At 37.1% G+C, this 20,279-nt stretch overlaps 2 protein-coding genes across 3 annotated transcripts in view; one reads left to right on the top strand and one right to left on the bottom strand.

Moving 5' to 3' along the window:
• Nucleotides 1-4,464: 4,464 nt before the first annotated feature.
• gphb5 (glycoprotein hormone subunit beta 5) lies at nucleotides 4,465-9,891 on the bottom strand. The gene is made up of 3 exons (XM_067422330.1): nucleotides 9,803-9,891; nucleotides 6,539-6,737; nucleotides 4,465-4,656 (listed from the first exon to the last, which is right to left on the bottom strand). Exons 1-3 carry the CDS (start codon nucleotides 9,889-9,891, stop codon nucleotides 4,465-4,467), a joined length of 480 nt encoding a protein of 159 aa, XP_067278431.1.
• Nucleotides 9,892-10,731: 840 nt separating this feature from the next.
• syne2b (spectrin repeat containing, nuclear envelope 2b) overlaps nucleotides 10,732-20,279 on the top strand; it is a 131,305-nt gene continuing 121,757 nt past the window's right edge. The window contains exons 1-2 of one of the 2 annotated variants that reach the window (XM_067422571.1): nucleotides 10,732-10,850; nucleotides 13,371-13,508. In XM_067422571.1, coding sequence (XP_067278672.1) covers nucleotides 13,421-13,508 — 88 coding nt within the window. In that variant the 5' untranslated portion in view covers nucleotides 10,732-10,850; nucleotides 13,371-13,420. Of the gene's footprint in view, nucleotides 10,851-13,370; nucleotides 13,509-17,467; nucleotides 17,618-17,775; nucleotides 17,857-20,279 lie in introns of those variants that run through there. The other variant, XM_067422570.1, reaches the window with a different exon arrangement.

The following is a 20,279-nucleotide window of genomic DNA, read 5'->3' as shown; positions in this document are numbered from 1 at the left end:
CTAAACCTACCCGAAAGTGGTAACAAAAGCAAATGTGACAAAAATAAAATTGTGTCCATGTATTTTTAGTTTGTGTTTAGAACTCGTCTTTGAGCTCTTTTATCATGACTCGTTCTTCACGGGGTTCGCTCTCAAGCTTTTCGCATTGCAAATACAAATCTGTATCAGCTGAGCTATCGAGCAAGTCTGGTGAATCAGAAAAGCAGAACATGGAGCTGTGACGCAAAATTCAAAATGTTTTAGTTTACAAACCATAGACTAAAAAATGCAGTTTTTCTGATAGTGTTCATTTCTGTTGGAAACTGCAGTGTATTATTTTGTGGTTTGCAGAAATGTCACAGGTACATTTTGCCAATGAGGTTGCTCGTTTTATGAGAAAAAAGATGTAAATGTGCAGATGTGAACGTTTGTTTGTGGACGTGTGTTCGGAGGATTCAAATGATTTTTCAATGCTTGCACAAGAGAGCATATGAGGAAAACACTCGGACAGTGTGTGAAATAGTATTACAATAAAGGAAAAGTGCCCATAGTTACCAATTTACCATTAATAGTGTTCAAATATAGGCATCATTGTTACACTTACCGCTGTTTTCTCAGGTTGGAGCTGGAATTAATGTATGCTGAGATGTCCGTTCATATTGGTGCACACAGCATGCATTACATTATGAAACTGTTCTTTTTGACATCTTTGACAGAAAACAGGCTGAACTTGAGGCCACGTACGGATGATCTGCCGTAGCTCACACACATCTCCCTCTGCTTCGGCCATCATCTTCTGACTAAACGCGCGCTAATTTGATGCGGGTGATGCGTATCCACCTCTCGCGAAGCAGCCTCTCCAACGTTTCGCGAGACTTGCGAACAATTCATAACTTATTTTAAAAAATATAATTAACTATCATCATTGACAGTAGCGAAGGAACGCCACCGAATGTAACGAAGTAAAAGTAGGCCTACAGTTTTTTCACAAGAAATGTACTTGAGTAAAAGTAAAAGTACCCATTTTTAAATATACTCTAAAAGTACAAGTTACCCAAAAAATGTACTCAAGTAAATGTAACGAAGTAAATGTAATTCGTTACTACCCACCTCTGCTTATAACAAGAAACAGAACAATGTCTAAAAGCTGATATGTGACAAGGTGTGCAGCAAACAAGCTAAAAAAACACATAACTAAGTTTGTATAAGCTGTCGACCCCAAAAAACGAGCGTTTATAGGAGACAAAAGTGGATACAGGCAATAAGACGTGAAGCTTTAGCAGGAAGAATGGGTCAGTTTTGGGATCCTGACACTCAGTATGTCTCAGTATGTCTACGTGTGCAGTAAACATGTTGTCAAATATCCAAATGTCAGTTTTATATATTATATTTCCTGTCGCTGATTACTTTCTCCATCCAGTGGGCGTAGTTCTCAGTGTAATATAGCACGTCGCGCTCTGTCTCGAGTGCCTGTATCCACTTTTGTGTCCTTAAACGTTCGTTTTTTTGGTTCAACAGCTTCACATATCAGCTTTTAGACGTTGTTAGATTTTTTGTAATAAGTCAGAAATGACAATAAGGAGGCAGCTTCCCGCAATAGAAAGTCAATGGAGACTGTTGGTTTGTTTCCCCCCCGGTGGGCGTGGCTTTCGGATTATGACCGATTATGACGTGTCGCGCTGTAAACCAATGCTGCCTCTCTTTTTGCCACTCAGTGGGGGCGTAATCGCAGTCACTCCAGCTGACGGTGACTTCACCTGCATTCCCTCTATACGGCATTTCAGAATGTTTGTAAACAATCGGCACCAGGATACTTCCGGGTGGCAGAACGCGAGCGGCTTCTACTGACCAACTGAAGAGATCCGGCCGGCTACTGTAAACAGTTACATAGTTAAAAACGTTGTTGATTAAAGTTGAAACTATGATGAAAACGTGTTGTTTTTGGGTTGCGCCGTCAAATATACAGCAAAGGGTGTATGATTGTATTGATTTCCTTCAGAAAAAAGTAAATATATCCAGCAAAACCTGTGGGTAAGGAGGCTAAAGCGAGTGGCGAAAATTGAAAAAGCGGCGCTACAGAGAAGTATGCTCAAAACGGTCCATCTACAAAATCATAGCAGAGCCTAATTATCTTCAGCTGGGGAAATTCGAGACTAATATTAGTAACTTTAGATCTCTTTTAAAGATTGAACTCATTCCCAGTCACTGCCTGAAGTAAAAGTAGGAAGAGTCTTACTCTTCTAACCGGAACCGGACTTCTAGTGTCATGTAGGCTACTGATCGAATGACAATGGAAGAAATAGGAAAAGCAAAGCATAGTTGTAGGCTGATGGATGATTGATGCGTGTATTACATTGGTTTCATTATCACCGCGCGTTTGAGTGAGTGCTTAACATTAGAGGAGTAGTGCTAGTCTACAGCACGCTATCCTTTTGAACGTCAAAAGCTCAGGTCTGTGCCATCTGATCCGACTCCGAGGAACAGAAAATGATCATAGCCTTTTTTGTTAGATAACAGGGAAATAGACCATCTACGATAGCCTAACATATTGTAAGTCAAACTGAAACAGTCACTAAAATAACTACTCAATGGTAGGCTGAGGCCCTGTCCACACGAACACGGGTATTTTCAAAACCGCAGCTTTTTCTACGCGGTTTGGTTGTTCGTCCACACGCAAACGCTGTATCCGGTTACTGAAACCGGACTTTTTTGAAAACTCCGGCCAGGGTGAAGATTTTTAGAAACTCCGGTTACAGCGTTGTCGTGTAGATGGTGAAACCGGAGATTTCGGCTTTTTAAGTCGAAGTGCGCGCCGCTCTCTCCTATGTTTGACGTCAGATTTTCCACATTATCTCCTTTTGATTTACGTGTGTCGAGTCTATGCGGTGGATTATAACAACGCTTATCACATGTAGCTATAGCCTACAGATACAGTTATTTCATTGTATTGCAGAAAAAAGTCGCCAGAATGCAATAATACAAAATAGTAAAGCAAGTGTGTGAAGCTATTACAGTCCACTTCGGCCCTGCACCTGTGTATACAGTTACCTGTCAATAAGTCCAAAGTAAAGGAACTTGTAGAAGGGTTTCACTTGAGCTCATGGCATCCCTCAGTCAGTGCAATGTGCATCGGTGCCGTGGATGGGACCCATGTGGAAATCAGGCAGCCAATCATATAGCGTAGTTTTGCTTTCTCATGTGGACAGATTTTTTTTTTAAACCGTGCTCGTATGGACGCCGTTGTTTTTTAAAACGGAGGAGGAAAAACTCCGGTAATAAAAATACCCGTGTACGTGTGGACTAGGCCTGAGGCTCATTTAAAAATGATGGTAATAGACTAGCGCTACAGCTACTGGAGCAATGCTAGGCATTTCATGTATTGCTATTTCCTGAATTAGTTAATCAGTCCCTCAATAATCATGTTAACTATAGTTGTTATATATGTCTGAATCCCAAGCAATTTACTAGTGTTGCCATAGGAACGCTTCGGCTTTTGCCACCCGGAAGAACGTTTATTACTGTTGTAAGGTCATGGTGATTTGTCGCACTGAAGTCATTCTTAAAAAGGGAAGATGTGTTCGGATTTTTGCTGACCGAATACGGCAAAAGTTTAATCTATCAGCTCCGGTTCACGTTGCTCTGGTTGGTTGTAGCGCTATCCTATCGCGTGCAGAGGGAGTTTGAAAGACAACCGTTTATCCCGCCCCTCGGATTGAGCCCTGTCTATGGTGAGTTTCCAGACCAAACATCTTGATGTGGGTCTGGCTTGTCAGGCTACTAAAATACAGTAATATTTTGAAATAATATTACAATTTAAAATAACTTTTTCTAATTTAATATATTTGGAAATGTAATATTCCTGTGATAGAAAAGCTGTCTTCAGTCACATGATCTTTCAGAAATCATTTTAACATGCTGATTTGGTGCTCAAGAACATTTCGTTTTATTATTATTTTTCTTAATATGTTAATAGAAATGGTGATAAAATAATAATAAAAAATCTGAATTTTCGGATGAGCAGAAAGCTCTAAAGAGCAACATTTGATTGTGTCATTGCTGAATAAAAGTATTAATTTAATATTAACCTCAAACTCATTTTTGCTGACCCCAAACTTTGGATTTGTAGGGAGGTATGTTTGTTTGTGTCAATTAAAAAAAATAAGATGAAACCTTTGAATTAAATGTTCAAAACGTAATTGTATGTCTTATGTCCTGTCCCTAATTGTTTTTCAGTTTATGACAGAAGATTGCAGGTGTGGTGTTTGCAGTTTTATTTTATTATTAATAATTTTGCTCTTTTCAGAAAAAAGGATGATAAGGATGGATAAAAGGATAAAAAAGAATGAGAAAGAAACATACAGGGACCATTTGAAGGTAAAATCTCTCCCACATGTAAATAGACATCAAACTGATGTTCATGGTTTTCCTGCAGTGACATGGCCTTTGGGGTTGTAACATAACACAAAGACTGGTTTCTCCTGCCTATCAGACAGAGGTGATGCATTCAGTGGTGCTGGTGAGACAAACCCCACAGTCACACCGGAGGGCCACTGGATAGGTGTAGAAGGGGTCTACGTCCTCTGAGCAGTTGGGCAGCTGCACCGTCTCTAATCGAGTCTCGTTGTAGGTGCACACGCGCTGATGCGACTCGATGAAGGGCGGGTCCAGGACAGGTTTCTGCAGTGATTGACAGGTGAGGAGAGAATGTGTCAGACTGACGTCCTTATGAGAACTTTTTTATATTTGTATACTGACTGTATTTTTTAGATAGACTGTACACCTAAAATCATCTTTAAAGTTTAACATTTAACAATACTCATCTCTAAATTTTAAATAACGTCCCGCATATCTGTTCCAATCCACCAACACCAACTGAAATTGAAATTTGTATCTGAAGGCAAGGCACACATGAAACTGATAAATCCTGATCTCGCCCTTAAAGGGATAGTTCAAATTGCTTAATTAAAATCAACTAAAGCAACACAATTGCTATACATTTTGTCCAAACTTAAATTAATTGTTTTCAGTCCACTTAAATATAAGTCAAATTGAAGTCAAACTTAATTCATTTGTGTTGTATTACATGTATGATTTGTGTTGCATTAACTGAAACTGGGCAGGGCTAGTTAATTCTCAGCATGCTTTGCATATTACTAAATTAAGAGCGTGTAAATCTTTTAATGCTAGCATTTAAGATGCTAATGTGTGCTGTTGCTAGCTAAAAGATTGTCAACTAGCTTGTGCAGTATAATTCAGTTTTGTAACATTAAAGGATATGTAATTGAATGTCTGAATCATGTCAGGGAGCCATATAAAATTCACTTTGAAACTACTTAATGGAGTCACTTAAAATGTATTAATTCCATGATGTTGAAGTTACATGAACAAATTCTGTGTTAAACACAATTGATTCATGTGGGACCGATGTACACAATCAAATAATGTAAATCCGACGCACTTTTTTTCCCAGTGAACCTGTATGAATTTCTTTTTTCTGCTGAACACATAAGGAAGATATTTGGAAAAATGTTTGTAACCAAGCAGGCAACTTCAGGGTGTGTAAATGACAGAATTTTCATTTTTGGTTGAACTATCCCTTTAAAACTGGAGGGCTTTAATGTTTGCAGGTTGATTCAATTATATTAAATTATTTTTGTTTGGAGGGTTGCTGTACTCATAGACGGTAAACTGTCACTCTCCTTCAGACCATTGTATAAATAAAAGCAGTAATAAAACCAGTAATTGTAGCTCTTTTTTTTACAGTCCTGTTCTGCATTTACATAAGGTGTGTATGTACTTATATAACTGTGTAATAACTACTAACCTACACTTAAACCTAACCTTAACCCATGTAGTTGCCTTATATTATCCAGTAGCCTTCTCTTTTAGGTAAGGACGCTTGTACATGTAAGTGCACATACTGTAAAATATAGCCTATATAAATCATCTATTACAAAATAAGTTATTTTTTATTTATTTTTTATCCAGTAAAAAAATAAAGCCAGGCCTCACTGACTGAGCAAATATTGCTACCATTTTTCTCAATTTTCAGTTATTTTCCCTCATTTGATTTACAGCAATCAGCCCAAGAGGTTTCCAGCCTCTCTCTTACGCACTAAAGGAAAAGCAGTTTTTCTTTTTCAGAAAGGGATTATTTGGGTCAAAAAAATTATTTGGGAGTTCTGGTAAAAAATTAAACACAATTACAAACACAATCAAAAATGCAAATGCAAACTGTAATATAACTCTTATAAAATAATTGTTCTAATATAAAATCTGTTTTTGCTTTTTTTTCAAACCCCATTTGCAGCAGTTTGTATTAAAACAGAATCACCTCGTCTATTACTTTTGCCTCTATCTGGGGTATTCGTTTGATTAATTCGATCTATTTTAAAACCCTTTTAAATCATTTGAATGCACTACAATTCCTGTAATAAAGTTCTCCTTGACAGTTTTATGTCATCTTTTTGATTAAGTATTCATCACATTGCAGGTGTGTTGCAAGAGCTCTTCTCTCTGGCTTTAGCATATGTTCTCAAAGGCTAAAATATAGTCTTACTTCCCAGGTCTCACAGCGGCCCCAGCAGGCATCAGTGGTGATGTGCAGCCCGCCGCATCCCGGCTTACGGGCCAGAAAGGAGAATTCTCGAACTGCGCAGCCGATGAAACGCTTCAGGTTGAGCACAGAAGCCTCAGTATGAGCTCCACAGCACAGCCAAACAGCCAGTGTCACACAGCACAGAGTCCCAGGAGACAATCTGCCACACACACACACACACACACACACACACACACACACATACAGAAAACATAAGAGTTCGTGTTGATGATGTCAACAAACCTAACACAGTGTATACTGAAGTGAACTGTTTTTTTGTTTTTTGTTTTCATTTACATGACGGTCACTTTATAACTTTTGTAAAACTTGTAGAATCCCTTCAACATCGTCATTCAATACAAAATTTAAAGATATGAATCCTTTCATTGATCAAAGCTGACAGAAAAGACAAAAGATTTCTGTTTGAAATGAATGTTCTATTGATCACTGAATCCTGGAAAAAATATATTGGCTTTCACACAAATATTAAGCAGCACAACTGTTATTAAAATCGATAGTTTAAATTTTTCTAGAGCAGCACATCAGCATATTAGAATGATTTTTAATGACACTGACTGGAATTATTATACCAAAACAATTATGCTTTGCCATCAATTACAATTACTGTTTTACTGTATTTTTATTAAATCAATTAGCCTACATAAAAAAAATCTTGCCAAACCTAAAAAAAAATTAAGTGTTGTATATAACTATTTTACATTAATAAAAATATTACATTTTTAAAACTATGATGATATACCACTGTAAAAAAGTGTTTTAGTAAGTTTCTCACCCCTGTGCTCTAGACCTCAGATGAGCCATTGCTGTTTCCAGTGATTGTGGATCTCAGTGGTTGAAACGGGTGCCTAAATCACAGTAATGAATCAAATAAAAGTATTTCTAAAACATAAACCTCACTTATCTTTCTTCTTTTTGTCTTAGGTTCAGCAAGGTCAAATTTACCAAAGCACATCTAAAAGAATCAGTGAGTGAGAAAGCCAAAAGAAGCTCTGACGCTAAACTTGCACAAATCTGTAATTTATTAGAAACGGCAATGCCCACCCCTCCTAAAACACACGGGGCTGTCTCTGTAGCGCCAACTGCATCCAGCAGTAATAAAGAGATGTCACATAAGACCAAAGACAAACAGGGAAGGAGCCGATGTGTCCATGTTGTGTGGAGGTTGATCCAGCCCTCGGGCTCTGAAATCTCTGCACGTCTTGTTACTCGGGTACATCAGCCGTACATCCATTAACTTAATGAAGAGGAAAGAACGTCTTTTTGTTCAGAATCATTCACATGGAAGAGAATGGGAAGCACCTTCATCCTCTAATCCATGTATTCATTTATTCATCCAACCATCTTGTGGGCTGTGGTTAGTCCTGGCTCCAGAGAGAATAGAGAGGTGTCAGAACAGGTTAAATGATACGTCAGGCTTCAAACACTCAGAGTTTAGTCAGATACTTACCATGGCAACATGGTGGCAAAATCAAAGAAGCAATTTTCTTAAAAAGAGGTCTTTATTATTGACATCTTTGGGGCGAGGATGACAGCTGTGCTGACTTAATCCAGTTCTTTATTACATTTATATGCAATTAAAGTGAAATAAAATGACAGTGAAGTGGTTTGTATATAATAAGTGACAAACAGGCATGGACACATAAACTTGCAGCCAAATCAAACAGAAGTCTGAAGACAATAACATTAGGGGTGATCTAACTGGGGCCACTAGATATTTCATTAATAATTCCAAAAAAGGTCATATTCTTTTCCATTATCCTTTTGACTATCCTTTTGAAAAATTACTGACATACAAATTTTAACACTTTGTGTGTACAAAATAATAGTCAAAAGATAGAAAGACACAGAAACGGTTGTTGATAAAATAAATGTAATATAATGTACAGAAGAATATCTACTACCTCAAAAGTACAAAGTAGGCCTACCTATAGAGAAAGCAAGTTCTGTTTTTCTCTGCATTAAATCGAGAGACTGAGACCATCTTCAGGTGACTTTTCTAAAATAATGTCACAGTGACTTCTAGTGTTCAATTTGGGAAGTTTCTGGTTAACTTCAGAGAACACATATGATCTAATTAACCTGGATGCCAGCCGAATTTAGCCCGGTCCACAACATTTTTAGGTCGGGCATATTCTGACTAGAATTGAGTAAGACAACGTCAGGCTATGATCTATTCACATTTCACTTGAATCATGCTGTCTAAAAACATTTCCTTTAGTTCTGCATGCATTAGTTTATTCTACACATTGTTAGTAGTATCAATTATTGTAATTATTAAGGACCTATCATGTGTAATGCTAATGCATAAGCTAAACTCTACACTGGTTGACAAGTATCAAGTTATAAAATGAGAATTATGCATTGGCTCTCAGGGGTTCTGGAGGGTTCTGGCACTTTACAACGTATTTTGAGAGTAAGTGTAAAATTTAGGCTTCGTTATAAGAAAATACAATCTCTTAAACAAACATTTCTGTGCTATATTTATTGTTGCCTATATACAATATACAAGTTTTTTAACAACCATATGTTGTGCTATAGGCCGGTTTGTTATATGTAAATCAATAATAAAGTAATATACACCTCTCATTATGACGTGAATAACACTAATTATCTCTTCATCACGGCACCTGTTAATGGGTGGGATATTTTAGGCAGCAAGTGAACATTTTGTCCTCAAAGTTGATGTGTTAGAAGCAGGAAAAATGGGCAAGCGTAAGGATTTGAGTGAGCTTGACAAGGGCCAAATTGTGATGGCTAGACGACTGGGTCAGAGCATCTGCAAAACTGCAGCTCTTGTGGGGTGTTCCCAGTCTGCATAGGTCAGTATCTATCAAAAGTGGTTCAATGAAGTGGTGAACCACAGACAGGGTCATGGGCGGGCGGCCAAGGCTCATTGATGCACGTGGGGAGCGAAGGCTGGCCCGTGTGGTCGGATCAAACAGACAAACTATAGCTTAAATTGCTCAAAAACTTAATGCTGGTTCTGATGGTGTCGGAATACACAGTGCATCGCACTTTGTTCTATATGGGGCTGCATAGCTGCAAACCAGTCAGGATGCTGACTCCTGTCCACCGCCGAAAGCACATAGTGAGCACGTGAGCTTTAGAACTAGACAATGAAGCAATGGAAGAAGGTGGCCTGGTCTGATGAATCACATTTTCTTTTACATAATGTGGATGGCCTGGTGCGTGTGTGTAGATTACCTGGGGAACACATGGCACCAGGATGCCCTATGGGAAGAAGCCAGCGGAGGCAGCGTGGTGCTTTGGGCAATGTTCTGCTGGGAAACCATGGGTGTTGAGTCCTGCCATCCATGTGGATGTTACTTTGACACATATAGGCTACCTTAGCATTGCTGCAGACCGTGTACACCCTTTAATGGAAACGGTATTCCCTGGTGGCTGTGGCCTCTTTCAGCAGGATAATGCGCCCTGCCACAAAGCAAAAATGGTTTAGGAATGGTTTGAGGAGCTCAACAATTAATTTTACTTGGCCTCAAAATTCCCCAGATCTCAATCCAGTCGAGCATCTGTGGGATGTGCTGAACAAACAAGTCCGATCCATGGAGGCCCCACCTTGCAACTTACAGGACTCAAAGGATCTGCTGCTAACATCTTGGTGCCAAATACCACCACACACCTTCAGGGGCCTAGTGAAGTCCATGCCTCAACGGGTCAAAGCTGTTTTGGCAGCAAAAGGGGGACAATATTAGGAATATAAGCCTAATCAGTGTATAGCCTAATGACTATAGATAGTGCTTTGTCGACAGAGACACGTAGCAGTAGCAACTGGTGAAAAATACACGCAGTGACTAACTTTTAGCCATGTAGGCTGCTGCATTTTTAATTTTTCAATACTGAAACCTGGTCTTAATTAAAACTATGCTACTTGTTACTGAACTTTTGACTTCTTTGAAGTGGCTGAAACATTAACTTAGTGGGTGACCTGCACAAATGCACTCATAATTTGCTCCGTGGGGTTATCGATCTACATAGAGGGTTACGTTAGTGGTTTGTCTGCTATGCTCCTTTAGGTTTATGCGCTGCCCTGAGTGGTCGTTATAATTAGAGACCCCGCGGACGCGTCGGGTTACACTCACTCACTCCGCCGCCCGGCTTCTCCCGGTGGAACTCCACTGGAAACGAGAGGGAACTATCTTCACTCTTCGCTACACGCAGTAATATGAACTCCCTAACGATTCATATTTGTCGTTATTGTAGCTGACGACGGAAAACATTCAACACTGGATGTGTAAGTGGAATAGTTTTTCTTTGCCAAACATGTGAGTAGAACTACCTTGACAACTCTAAGGTCGTAGAATAACACATAACACACGTTAATCGTAATCACACCAAATTTATGTTTATGTAATCTATTAATTAGAACTATCGTGTTTGCTGTTATTTGTTTTATTCTGAGTATTTAAATAAATAACTTGTATAAAATGTCCTAAAATGCCACTTTTATAGGCCTAAGTAGGTATAGTAAACCTATAGTTGCCTATAGTTTTAGCTTTTAAAAAAATACTGTCGGAACTCAAATAACAAAGAAAGCCATGCAATAGATTTGTATACGTGTTTGATAGTTGATATCGACGTGTCTTATTGTGCTCTGTTTGGAACACGTGCCCGCGCGAGCGCTATTTTGGGGCCCGTGGTGCGCGCAACGCCCCTCTCGCGCTCAAGGCTTCTATGTGTCAGAGGTCACGCTGGTTATTTTGGATCGTGTGCGTTATTTTTTTATGTCATTGACTTGACTTGTTCAACATTTTGTGTATACAGATGTGAAGGAGCAAACAAGCTTAGATGCTAGTTACGTTAAGTCACTTACAGCTCTTGGAGGGATGGTATGAGCAAGAGGGATGGGATGAACACTGTGTATTTTTTTGTTTTGGCAATCCATTTCACTTATATAAATGTAGATGAAACATGTTTTAAAAAGCCCTATTGGGCATTGGTTCAAACTTTAAAAGAGCCGTTCTCAAAAATCAGCTGTAGCAGTCACGATTTGGAAATTAACAAAATGAAGGTGGGTAAAAATTCTTGGTGAATTATCCCTTTTATTGTTCTAATCTAAGGTAGTTTTGAGACACTTAAGTTCTTTGTCAGTGTTTTTGTTTTGTAGTTTTGAGGCATAGAACTAGTGGAATGTTTCCGTAGAAGATTTGTCTGCTTTGCGTAGGGGATCGTACTTTGGAAATGTTGTGTTCTGTACGTGTGAAATGCTTCAGATGCTGGGGTGGTCAGCCTGTGTGGATGAAGTTTCCATGTAACTTCCATTGTGTTTTAAAGGGATAGTTCACTTTTAAAATGAAAATTCTGTCATCCTTTACTCACCCTCAAGTTGTTTTAAAGCTGTATGAATTTTGAAGAATGTCAGTAACCAAACAGTTAACTGGAGCCATTGACTTCCATATTATTATTTTTTCCTACTATGGAAGTCAATGACTCCAGTTAACTGTTTGAACTGTTTGGAGTTGAAGAAAGACATTCATACAGGTTTGAAACAACTTGAGGGTGAATAAAGGATGACAGAATATTCATTTTAAAGTGAACTATCCCTTAAACTGTGATCCTTTAACTTTAACTGTAATTGTTAATACCTGCTGTATTTTCATTCCACATTATCATGTGTTCTCTCTCTCTCTCTCTCTCTCTCTCTCTCTCTCTCTCTCTCTCTCTCTCTCTCTCTCTCTCTCTCTCTCTCTCTCTCTCTCTCTCTCTCTCTCTCTCTCTCTCTCTCTCTCTCTCTCTCTCTCCCTCTCTCTCTCTCTCTCTCTCTCTCTCTCTCTCTCTCTCTCTCTCTCTCTGTGTTCTTGTTCCTGGGATTCCATCCCAAGATAGCACACCCCTCTGTACTCTAACAGAGTCACGTTGTGCTGCAAGGACATGCAATGACATTTTACGTGACTTTATGATTGTATTGTTTATTAAAAAAATGTGTCTTTAATTGTTTTTCTATTGTCTTGATCTAAAACAAAAGAATAATTCCCCACACATTCTAAAAAAAGTTGTGGATCCTTAGAAGGCACAATCACTGACTTTGTCACCCTGCAGAAATGTAAAGACATCATAAAAGGAAAGCTGTGATTATATTTTCTTAGTTATTTTGACGTATCTGAACGAAACAGATTCTCGAACAAGAAAAATATTTGATTTTGTCCATCAGGACCCTGTACTCACACCAGTAAACACGTCATCAGAGAGTCAAGAGATACAAGAGGAATTTTGATTAAAGATGATTTGCAATAGGTAAATCATTTTTAAATAAATACTGCAAAATTCTATAAAGAAATATGAATTGTCCATCTAGATTTTATGGTGGCTTCAGCAGTATGCAGTACAATCAGCATCATGGCCTAATAAAATGGATAAAATATTAAGCAAACAACTATGGGATGGAACTCATGTCTGTGTCTATGATCACTAATATGAGAAACCACCAAAAATGTTTTTCCTTGTTTCTAATCAACAGTTTTAAAAATATACATTATACCGTATATTGAGAATATTGCTTTAAAATAGTACATCATTTATCAGGTGCTGTATGTTTTTTTTTTTTTTTGACATATAATTTTGGCCAGAAATACCAGCAGAAAATAAGCAGTATTATGGAACTGCCATTTTCATGATATTTTGTAATAATCAGGTTATTCATCATATAAATAATCAGCTTGTACAGAACCCACTTCTGTAACCTTAATAAAAGTTACAGCCAAAAAAGAAGTGCATAACAGAAATGACTTTTAATACAAATCTGTCCCCTCAATAGATGCTGCAATCCCTCAGGTGGTTCTCAGCTGAACTGTCTGCGTGGGAATCATGACATCACAGAGGACATCTGGAGATCCGCCCGTTGAACGTGGCTCTTTGCCACTAGACATCGATGATGTCCACATACTACTACAAGGTCAGACTGAAGCTCTGATTGAGCCAACTGAAATACAACATTGCCATTATCTGTTATTGTTTTGACATTATCAATATATCTCTTGCAATATAACTTTCTTTAGACTTTGGAAGATTATATGAATTTATTCAATTATTTAACAAACTTTTTATCTCATCTGTTTGTTCAAGAGCAAAAAAATTGACATACCAATGCATACCTCGGTTTTTTAGTGACCCGGGATGTTATGTACTACCCATCTCCTGATTCATTATTTCAAGTTAGACATCAACCTTCTTAGTATTCCTCAATCAATTCATTTTAAACAATATTAAAAAAATACTAAAATTATAAAACAGTGCCTGTTTTCCCATTATTTTTCTTTCTCTTTTTTTTGTAAAAATTAATCGTTAACAACCCGAAGTTTGCAATGGTGTAAATATAAAAAAAAATGTAGCCCAACAATAATTTAATCTTTGATAAATAAGTGCATTTCACCTTTATTCCACATGGTGGTGAGGTCTGATAAATAATGATGAAGTGACATTTCATCCAGGCAGAAAACAAAAGAATAGGAAGCATTTACTGCAGAGCAAGTATTACCGAACATAATCAAGTATTAATGTCACTGTCACTTGATGTTGTATCTGCTGAAGAAGCTATCAGTGATCAAAATATTGTTTTGGAACATGTTGAAAATAATAGTTTTGAGAATGTGTTTGAGATTACAAACATGAGCCAGATGCTGAATATACTGGCAATTGAGCTAGTATATAGAAAATGATGATGGTATAAAACATCTGATCAAACTGAACCCTTCCAAGCTCCAAAAGGTAACAAAATATGCTTTAATTTATTCTTCTGTAATTGTTACTCTAATATCAGGAGAGTTTTATATTATGGTGCCCGGCAGAGATAAATCTGTGTATAGATCCGGGTCACTAAAGATCTGAATATGTAACAATGATTGGCAAAACATTCAGGCCTTTAGGGGTTAAACTGATTTATTGGTGATGCTGAACAGTACAGGTTAAAAATACTTTCGCTCTCTCACACACCCATACACGTTATGCTTTGAAAGGATTGAATGAGTGACTTTATTAAGGCATAAATACAGCATGGTCACATGTTTTGCAGATTGTTTGGTAACAGGCAATTAAAGTTCTGTTGCCCTGAGTCATGTAGAGTTGCACAAAAGTGTTTTTTCTAGTATGCAAGGTGTGGGTAATTAGATTTTTTTTAAATATCCGCATACATCTTCCCTCTCTCTGTTGTAATGTCTTTGTTGTTGTTTCGAGAGTCAAGTGATAAAAGTGATTTTCTTAATGAACATCATTTAGGCAAATATTAAGGCATGATTTATTCTGAAAAGCCATAATTGCTACTCACTTGATCGTAAAGCTGAGGGGTCATTAGGCTCCTCCATAAGTCATAAGAGGCACCCATAAAGAAAAATATATTAAAAAGTTATTTTGTTATTGTAGTAATGTCATCATATAATGATGACAATCAATTTACATTAAGCAGTCAGCAATGTTACCAATAATTGAGATGTTTTATTGTGTTTCAGGCTACTTAAAATATTATTTAAAATCATTAAGGCTCCAAAATTCATGACAAAGTTATTTTTCACTGTTAGCTAAGGGTGTAAAACAAAGTTCGTAATATGTGAGCAGCGATATATTGTAAGCGAACATCTGATGCTGGCCACACTGCTGAGAGCGCCGTTTAGATAAATATTTGCTTTATGCTTTCCTTACAATAACTAAAAAACAGCAACAACATTGAGAAAACAGCAAGCATTTTTTAATAAAGCATAAAAAAGTGTCTGATCATTGCAACATGGATATGAGTTCTGCAATTTGGCACTCACGTTTATTTATATAGCACTTTATACAATAGATTTCTTACAATCAAGCAGCTTTACCGTATTAAACATGAAAATCAGTGTCTGTGTCAGTCATGAGAAGTAGTACTTAGGGGTTTAATGATAGCCTCAGGTCACAGATATGATACATAATCACGATACTGAACTCACGATACAATATTATTGCGATACTCCAAGACATATGTAAACGGTTAACAAAAAATGTATTGTTGATTAAAATTCTACATTTGGTATTACATTGGGGATGGAAATAAAAGGTGCACTATGTAGTATTTTTGCAGTAAAATATCCAAAAACCACTAGGCCAGTGTCATATATTTTGTTCAGTTGAGTTCTTACAATATCCCAAATGTTTCCAACTATTTGTAAATTGTGAGAAAAATTGCTATTTTAACCAATGAACCGGGACGTGTCAGCATAGCGTTTGAGGGAGTCGCCTGTCAATTGCGTCATATCTGCGTTACCCTCGGTTTTATTTGGCAGAAGCGCTTTTCTCTTAGCAGTGTGAACATGTCACAGCAGTGCCGAGCGAACGCACAGAGTAACAACATAATTTTAAACACACTTAAATATATCTAATATGATAAACAAAGCTACTTTATCTCATACTCATGACCGGAAAAGCGGAAATAGTGTGCGCGCCTGGCGACTGTGTCCCGTCCTGTCATAATAAAAGTCCCAGTGTTCGCAAGGCGGGTGTTTGTATAACAATCGCTCCAGAGGCCGTGCTCAGCTCCACAACACTCGGTCCTGCTCTGCTTCATACTACAGTAACGTTAATAACCGCATCCATGAATATGATTTCTGCCCGAATCGTATTTTCCACCGGCTGTGAGGTGAAGACCACATGTCCCAAGATGCTACGCTCAAACTTGGCGTCCTCAAACTACGCATTTGTTTTGAAAAGGCACCCTCAAGTGGATGGAAAGTTGCATAGTGCACCTTTAATAGGATTGGACTTGGTGTTGATTCTAAAGATGATAATACAGAATTATTTTAGACACATATGCACTCTATCACAGACTATATATACGTACTTAAAAAAGTGTAGGCCACGTTTTATTGGTACCATAAGACATTTGGCATTCAAGACCCACAAATATTCCCCCATTGCATTATTATACATTATATTCAGCATTATTTATAGTATGTAGTTTATTGTAGTACTTAGAATAAAACTCAAACACAAATTTTTATTTTAGGTGATCTATACATAAATCAGATTTCCACTATCCATGATACATATTGTTGCATTTTTGTTTTGCGATATATTGTGACACGATATATTGTTAAATCGCTAGTACAACTTGATTTTCTACAATAAAGCAGCTATTCAGTGTGTTCATGTTTTCATGTGGACGTGTGTCCTCGGCGGTCTGAATGGGAGAAATTATGCTCCAGAAAAGATTTCTATGTGAAAGAAGGCAGAGCCTCCGCACACACCTACCTATATGTAATCGCCACGGACCAATGGTAGTACAAAGATGTTTACCAGCTGTTTGGCAAGTGGTTTTGAACTCCCAAAACAAACTCCAAATAAAGTTTGGTTTGCCCTCATTCAGTTTTAAATTACATCACATCAGTTCGTTCTTTTATTTCACTTTAAATATATCAGGGCTTTTAGGAAAAATACCATTATGATAAACTGCACACACAAAAAAATGTGTGCAGTTTTAAAAACAATAATTTTTATTATTGTGAAAAAATTAAGTCATTACTTTTGCTAATATTTCTCTTTGTCAGAGTTCTGAAATAAACAAAACAAAATTCAGTGAAAAAGGCTTAAAACTATTGTCAGGTGAAATTATGACACCAGTTTTTTTTTCTTCCATTTCTCAAAAATCAGTAAATAATCTTAGCATGTTGATCACTGTTGGAGCCCTGAGGATACAGTAGAACTGCGTTAAGCAGCGCCTGTGTGGACATGCAGTGTTTCTTTTTGACTTAGGTAAAAGGTGGAGCCTATTTGAAACCTGCAGTACTGGCACTTGATCTTGAATTACTTAGCTAAAGGTTACCGGGCAAGTTTTGCCGTGTGTTTAGATGGTAGATTTCAATTCTTCAACTGACACATGCTCTCCAGTAATTCGATGCAGGAGTTTTGCACTAATTTGCTGCTGTACTGCAAGATGAGGCTGGTTTATGGTTTATAAAGCATTTCTACAATTGCACACTCCAACATGCAACAACTTATTATGATACAGGAAATTCTGGGATAGTAAATCTGATGACGTCAACATGGGTGAGTTTGTAGTAGCTTTAAAATTAGCTCTAAAACTAGTTTACAACAGATAGTATGCAATAATTAAAATAACAATTTGTGCATTTTTAATTGCCTTTAATATTGTTCTATCATATCTGATTATCATGGTGCGATTACTGCTGATGTCTCCTAAAAAGACAACAAAAAGAAGTTGCCTCGTTTTGTCGGGGTCGAACACCCATCTGAAAGGTCTCATAGGAAGATACATGGATCACAAGGTGAGGTGCATATAATAAAAAAAGTATTCCATAATCATAAAAGTATTGCACCTTTTGCAGTTACAGAAAATAGACATTTACATCAAATATTGTTTTAAACGAATTATATCTTTTTTTAATATCCATTATATTTCATGTAAAGGTCTTTCAGGTTAATTAAGAGGCTTTTTAGCATAATAGTGTATTTGATGTTATTTCACTATTGTTATAAATGATTATGAAACCGATATTATTATGGGGCTTTTCTTTTTTTTATCTGCCTTATCATTTCATCATTGTTCCCCTCCTTATGTTTTTACTCAAAGGGAGGTGTCCTCTCTAAGTATTTAAGAACTATTTAAAAAGACATTACACCACACAAGATGTGAACTTTGTTCTGTGGAAACATTCCAGTGTGTTATTGTGTCTCTGTAGAGTTCATTTAAATGTAGTCACCTGTAAAGGGGAGTGTTTGCTCAGAGAAATTTGATGTCTTTCTGAGGTTGATCAACAACTGGTCATAAGTATATATTAAAAGTGTTTTAATTATATTTTAATGACAGCGTTTTAGAGGAAATGCAGCTCATTTTCAGCTCATATTCATCTCTGCAAAATTAGAGAAACAATAAAAAAGTCTAAATTATGTCTAAACAAATGTTTTGCTTTAATATAAGGAAACATTTTCATGCTATGTCACCCACCACAAAAAATTATAAATAAATAAAATAGGCCTAGTTATTGTCTTTATTGTTTTTGACTCATAAGTTTGTGACACCAAAAAGTACTAGCCTAACTCATATACATTTCAAATATTGTTCAAGACAAGTAAACAGTCATTAATAAAATAAGAACAAATAAGTACATTATAAGCAATATCACAAATACAATAGAAGAAACACACAAATAAAATAAACATTGATTTTCATGTAATTAGGTAAGCCTAACAGTAATTTTCAGGTAAAGAAAATTAATAATAAAATGTAAAATTGCACTCCATAGTCTTCATTGTATAAATTAAATATAGATTAATCTTTATTAAAGTTTCAGGATTTATTCAGTCAAGAGCAGGGTTTGAATTTTCGTCTTTATCCGTAGTTTGATTAACATAAAAACTAAGACAGCAGCAGGAATATTAGGCTCCTGATGCTTTAAGAGCTGCACGGATCTAATATACTGTTACACACATGTTTTTACATAACTTTTTATGTTCAGTCAAGATATGACAGACCATGTTTTCTAGGAGACTCACCAAGACGGGCATTTTTTAATGTGTAAACATGTCAGTTCAAGTGTAAGAAGACACAAAAGAGGGCTTAATTCAGCAATAAACTTGTGAGGCAACACTGGCCCAAATGGGCAAGTAACAGTTGCATCAACTGTCCCAAGAAACGTTTATGCTGGCCCCAGGCCATCGGGCAGTCCTTGTTTTCGAGCCCTGCCTGATATACAGTAGGCCTGGGTTATGCAACGGGACTGCAGCAGTACAACTTTACAGCAAGTTGTTTAGCAACAACACAGCAATACAATATTATGCACATCCTCAGTGCTTGACAAGTCATTTTCCCAGGTTAAAAATGACCCTGGGTTGACTGTCAAGTGTAAAAGCGCAGTAGTATTTGATAGCTGAACTCTAAATAAATCCACAGGACCCCAACAGTGGGTGTTAGATGATAACGTTAACCATCTCAAAGCTTTCTCTCATCCTGTGCTGCTGATACAGGAGTGTGGGAACAGTGACTGTCAAACTATGACAGTCCTTTCAAAGAATTTATTCAAACAGACACCCTCTCTCTCTCTTTGTGGGTCAGTCGGTCAACGGCGACATCTCTGAGACATTATCCTGATAACTGACCTGAGAGTCTTATTCATAGTGAGTGTGGCCATGTTTAGCCGTTAACGAGGGAGAGCTCTTTTAGAATCAGGTCGACATCAGAGTCAGGCTAGCAATCAGACTCGTCTTATGGGTTTCGTAGCAATAGTGGTTTGAGAAGTGGTTTCTCGTTTGACAACTTTGAGAAGATTGGACTTGGGCGTATTGTGAGATTTGAAGGTTCGTGTTTAAGAAGAAGAATGGAAGTGGGCTGTCAGAGAATGGAGGATACAGATGTTCTTCACACAGCTGATGAGCTCATTGATTTTGTGGAACTTTATAACGGTAAACATATATGGCACTCTATTTGATGTGACTACTTTTAGGTCTGTATTGCATTTCATGTGAACCACATGTAAATTATTATTATTATTGTTTTAAATACAAGATTAAAATGTAAATACAGATTAAAATGTTATTAACATTAAATGTAAATTGGATAAAAGATTTTGCATTGCTGCACATTTATTGAACTGAAATTTTCAAACTTGACCGATGGTATTATGCACCTGTTTCCTGCTCATACATTTATAAGATCTATTCTCGGACATTGTTTGAATTGAAATGAACATAG

The sequence above is a fragment of the Pseudorasbora parva genome, chromosome 17 (assembly GCF_024679245.1).
Source record: "Pseudorasbora parva isolate DD20220531a chromosome 17, ASM2467924v1, whole genome shotgun sequence".
Classification (NCBI taxonomy): domain Eukaryota; kingdom Metazoa; phylum Chordata; class Actinopteri; order Cypriniformes; family Gobionidae; genus Pseudorasbora; species Pseudorasbora parva.
The sequence above is the reverse complement of the archived record's forward strand: the minus strand, read 5'-3'. Positions and strand labels throughout refer to the sequence as shown.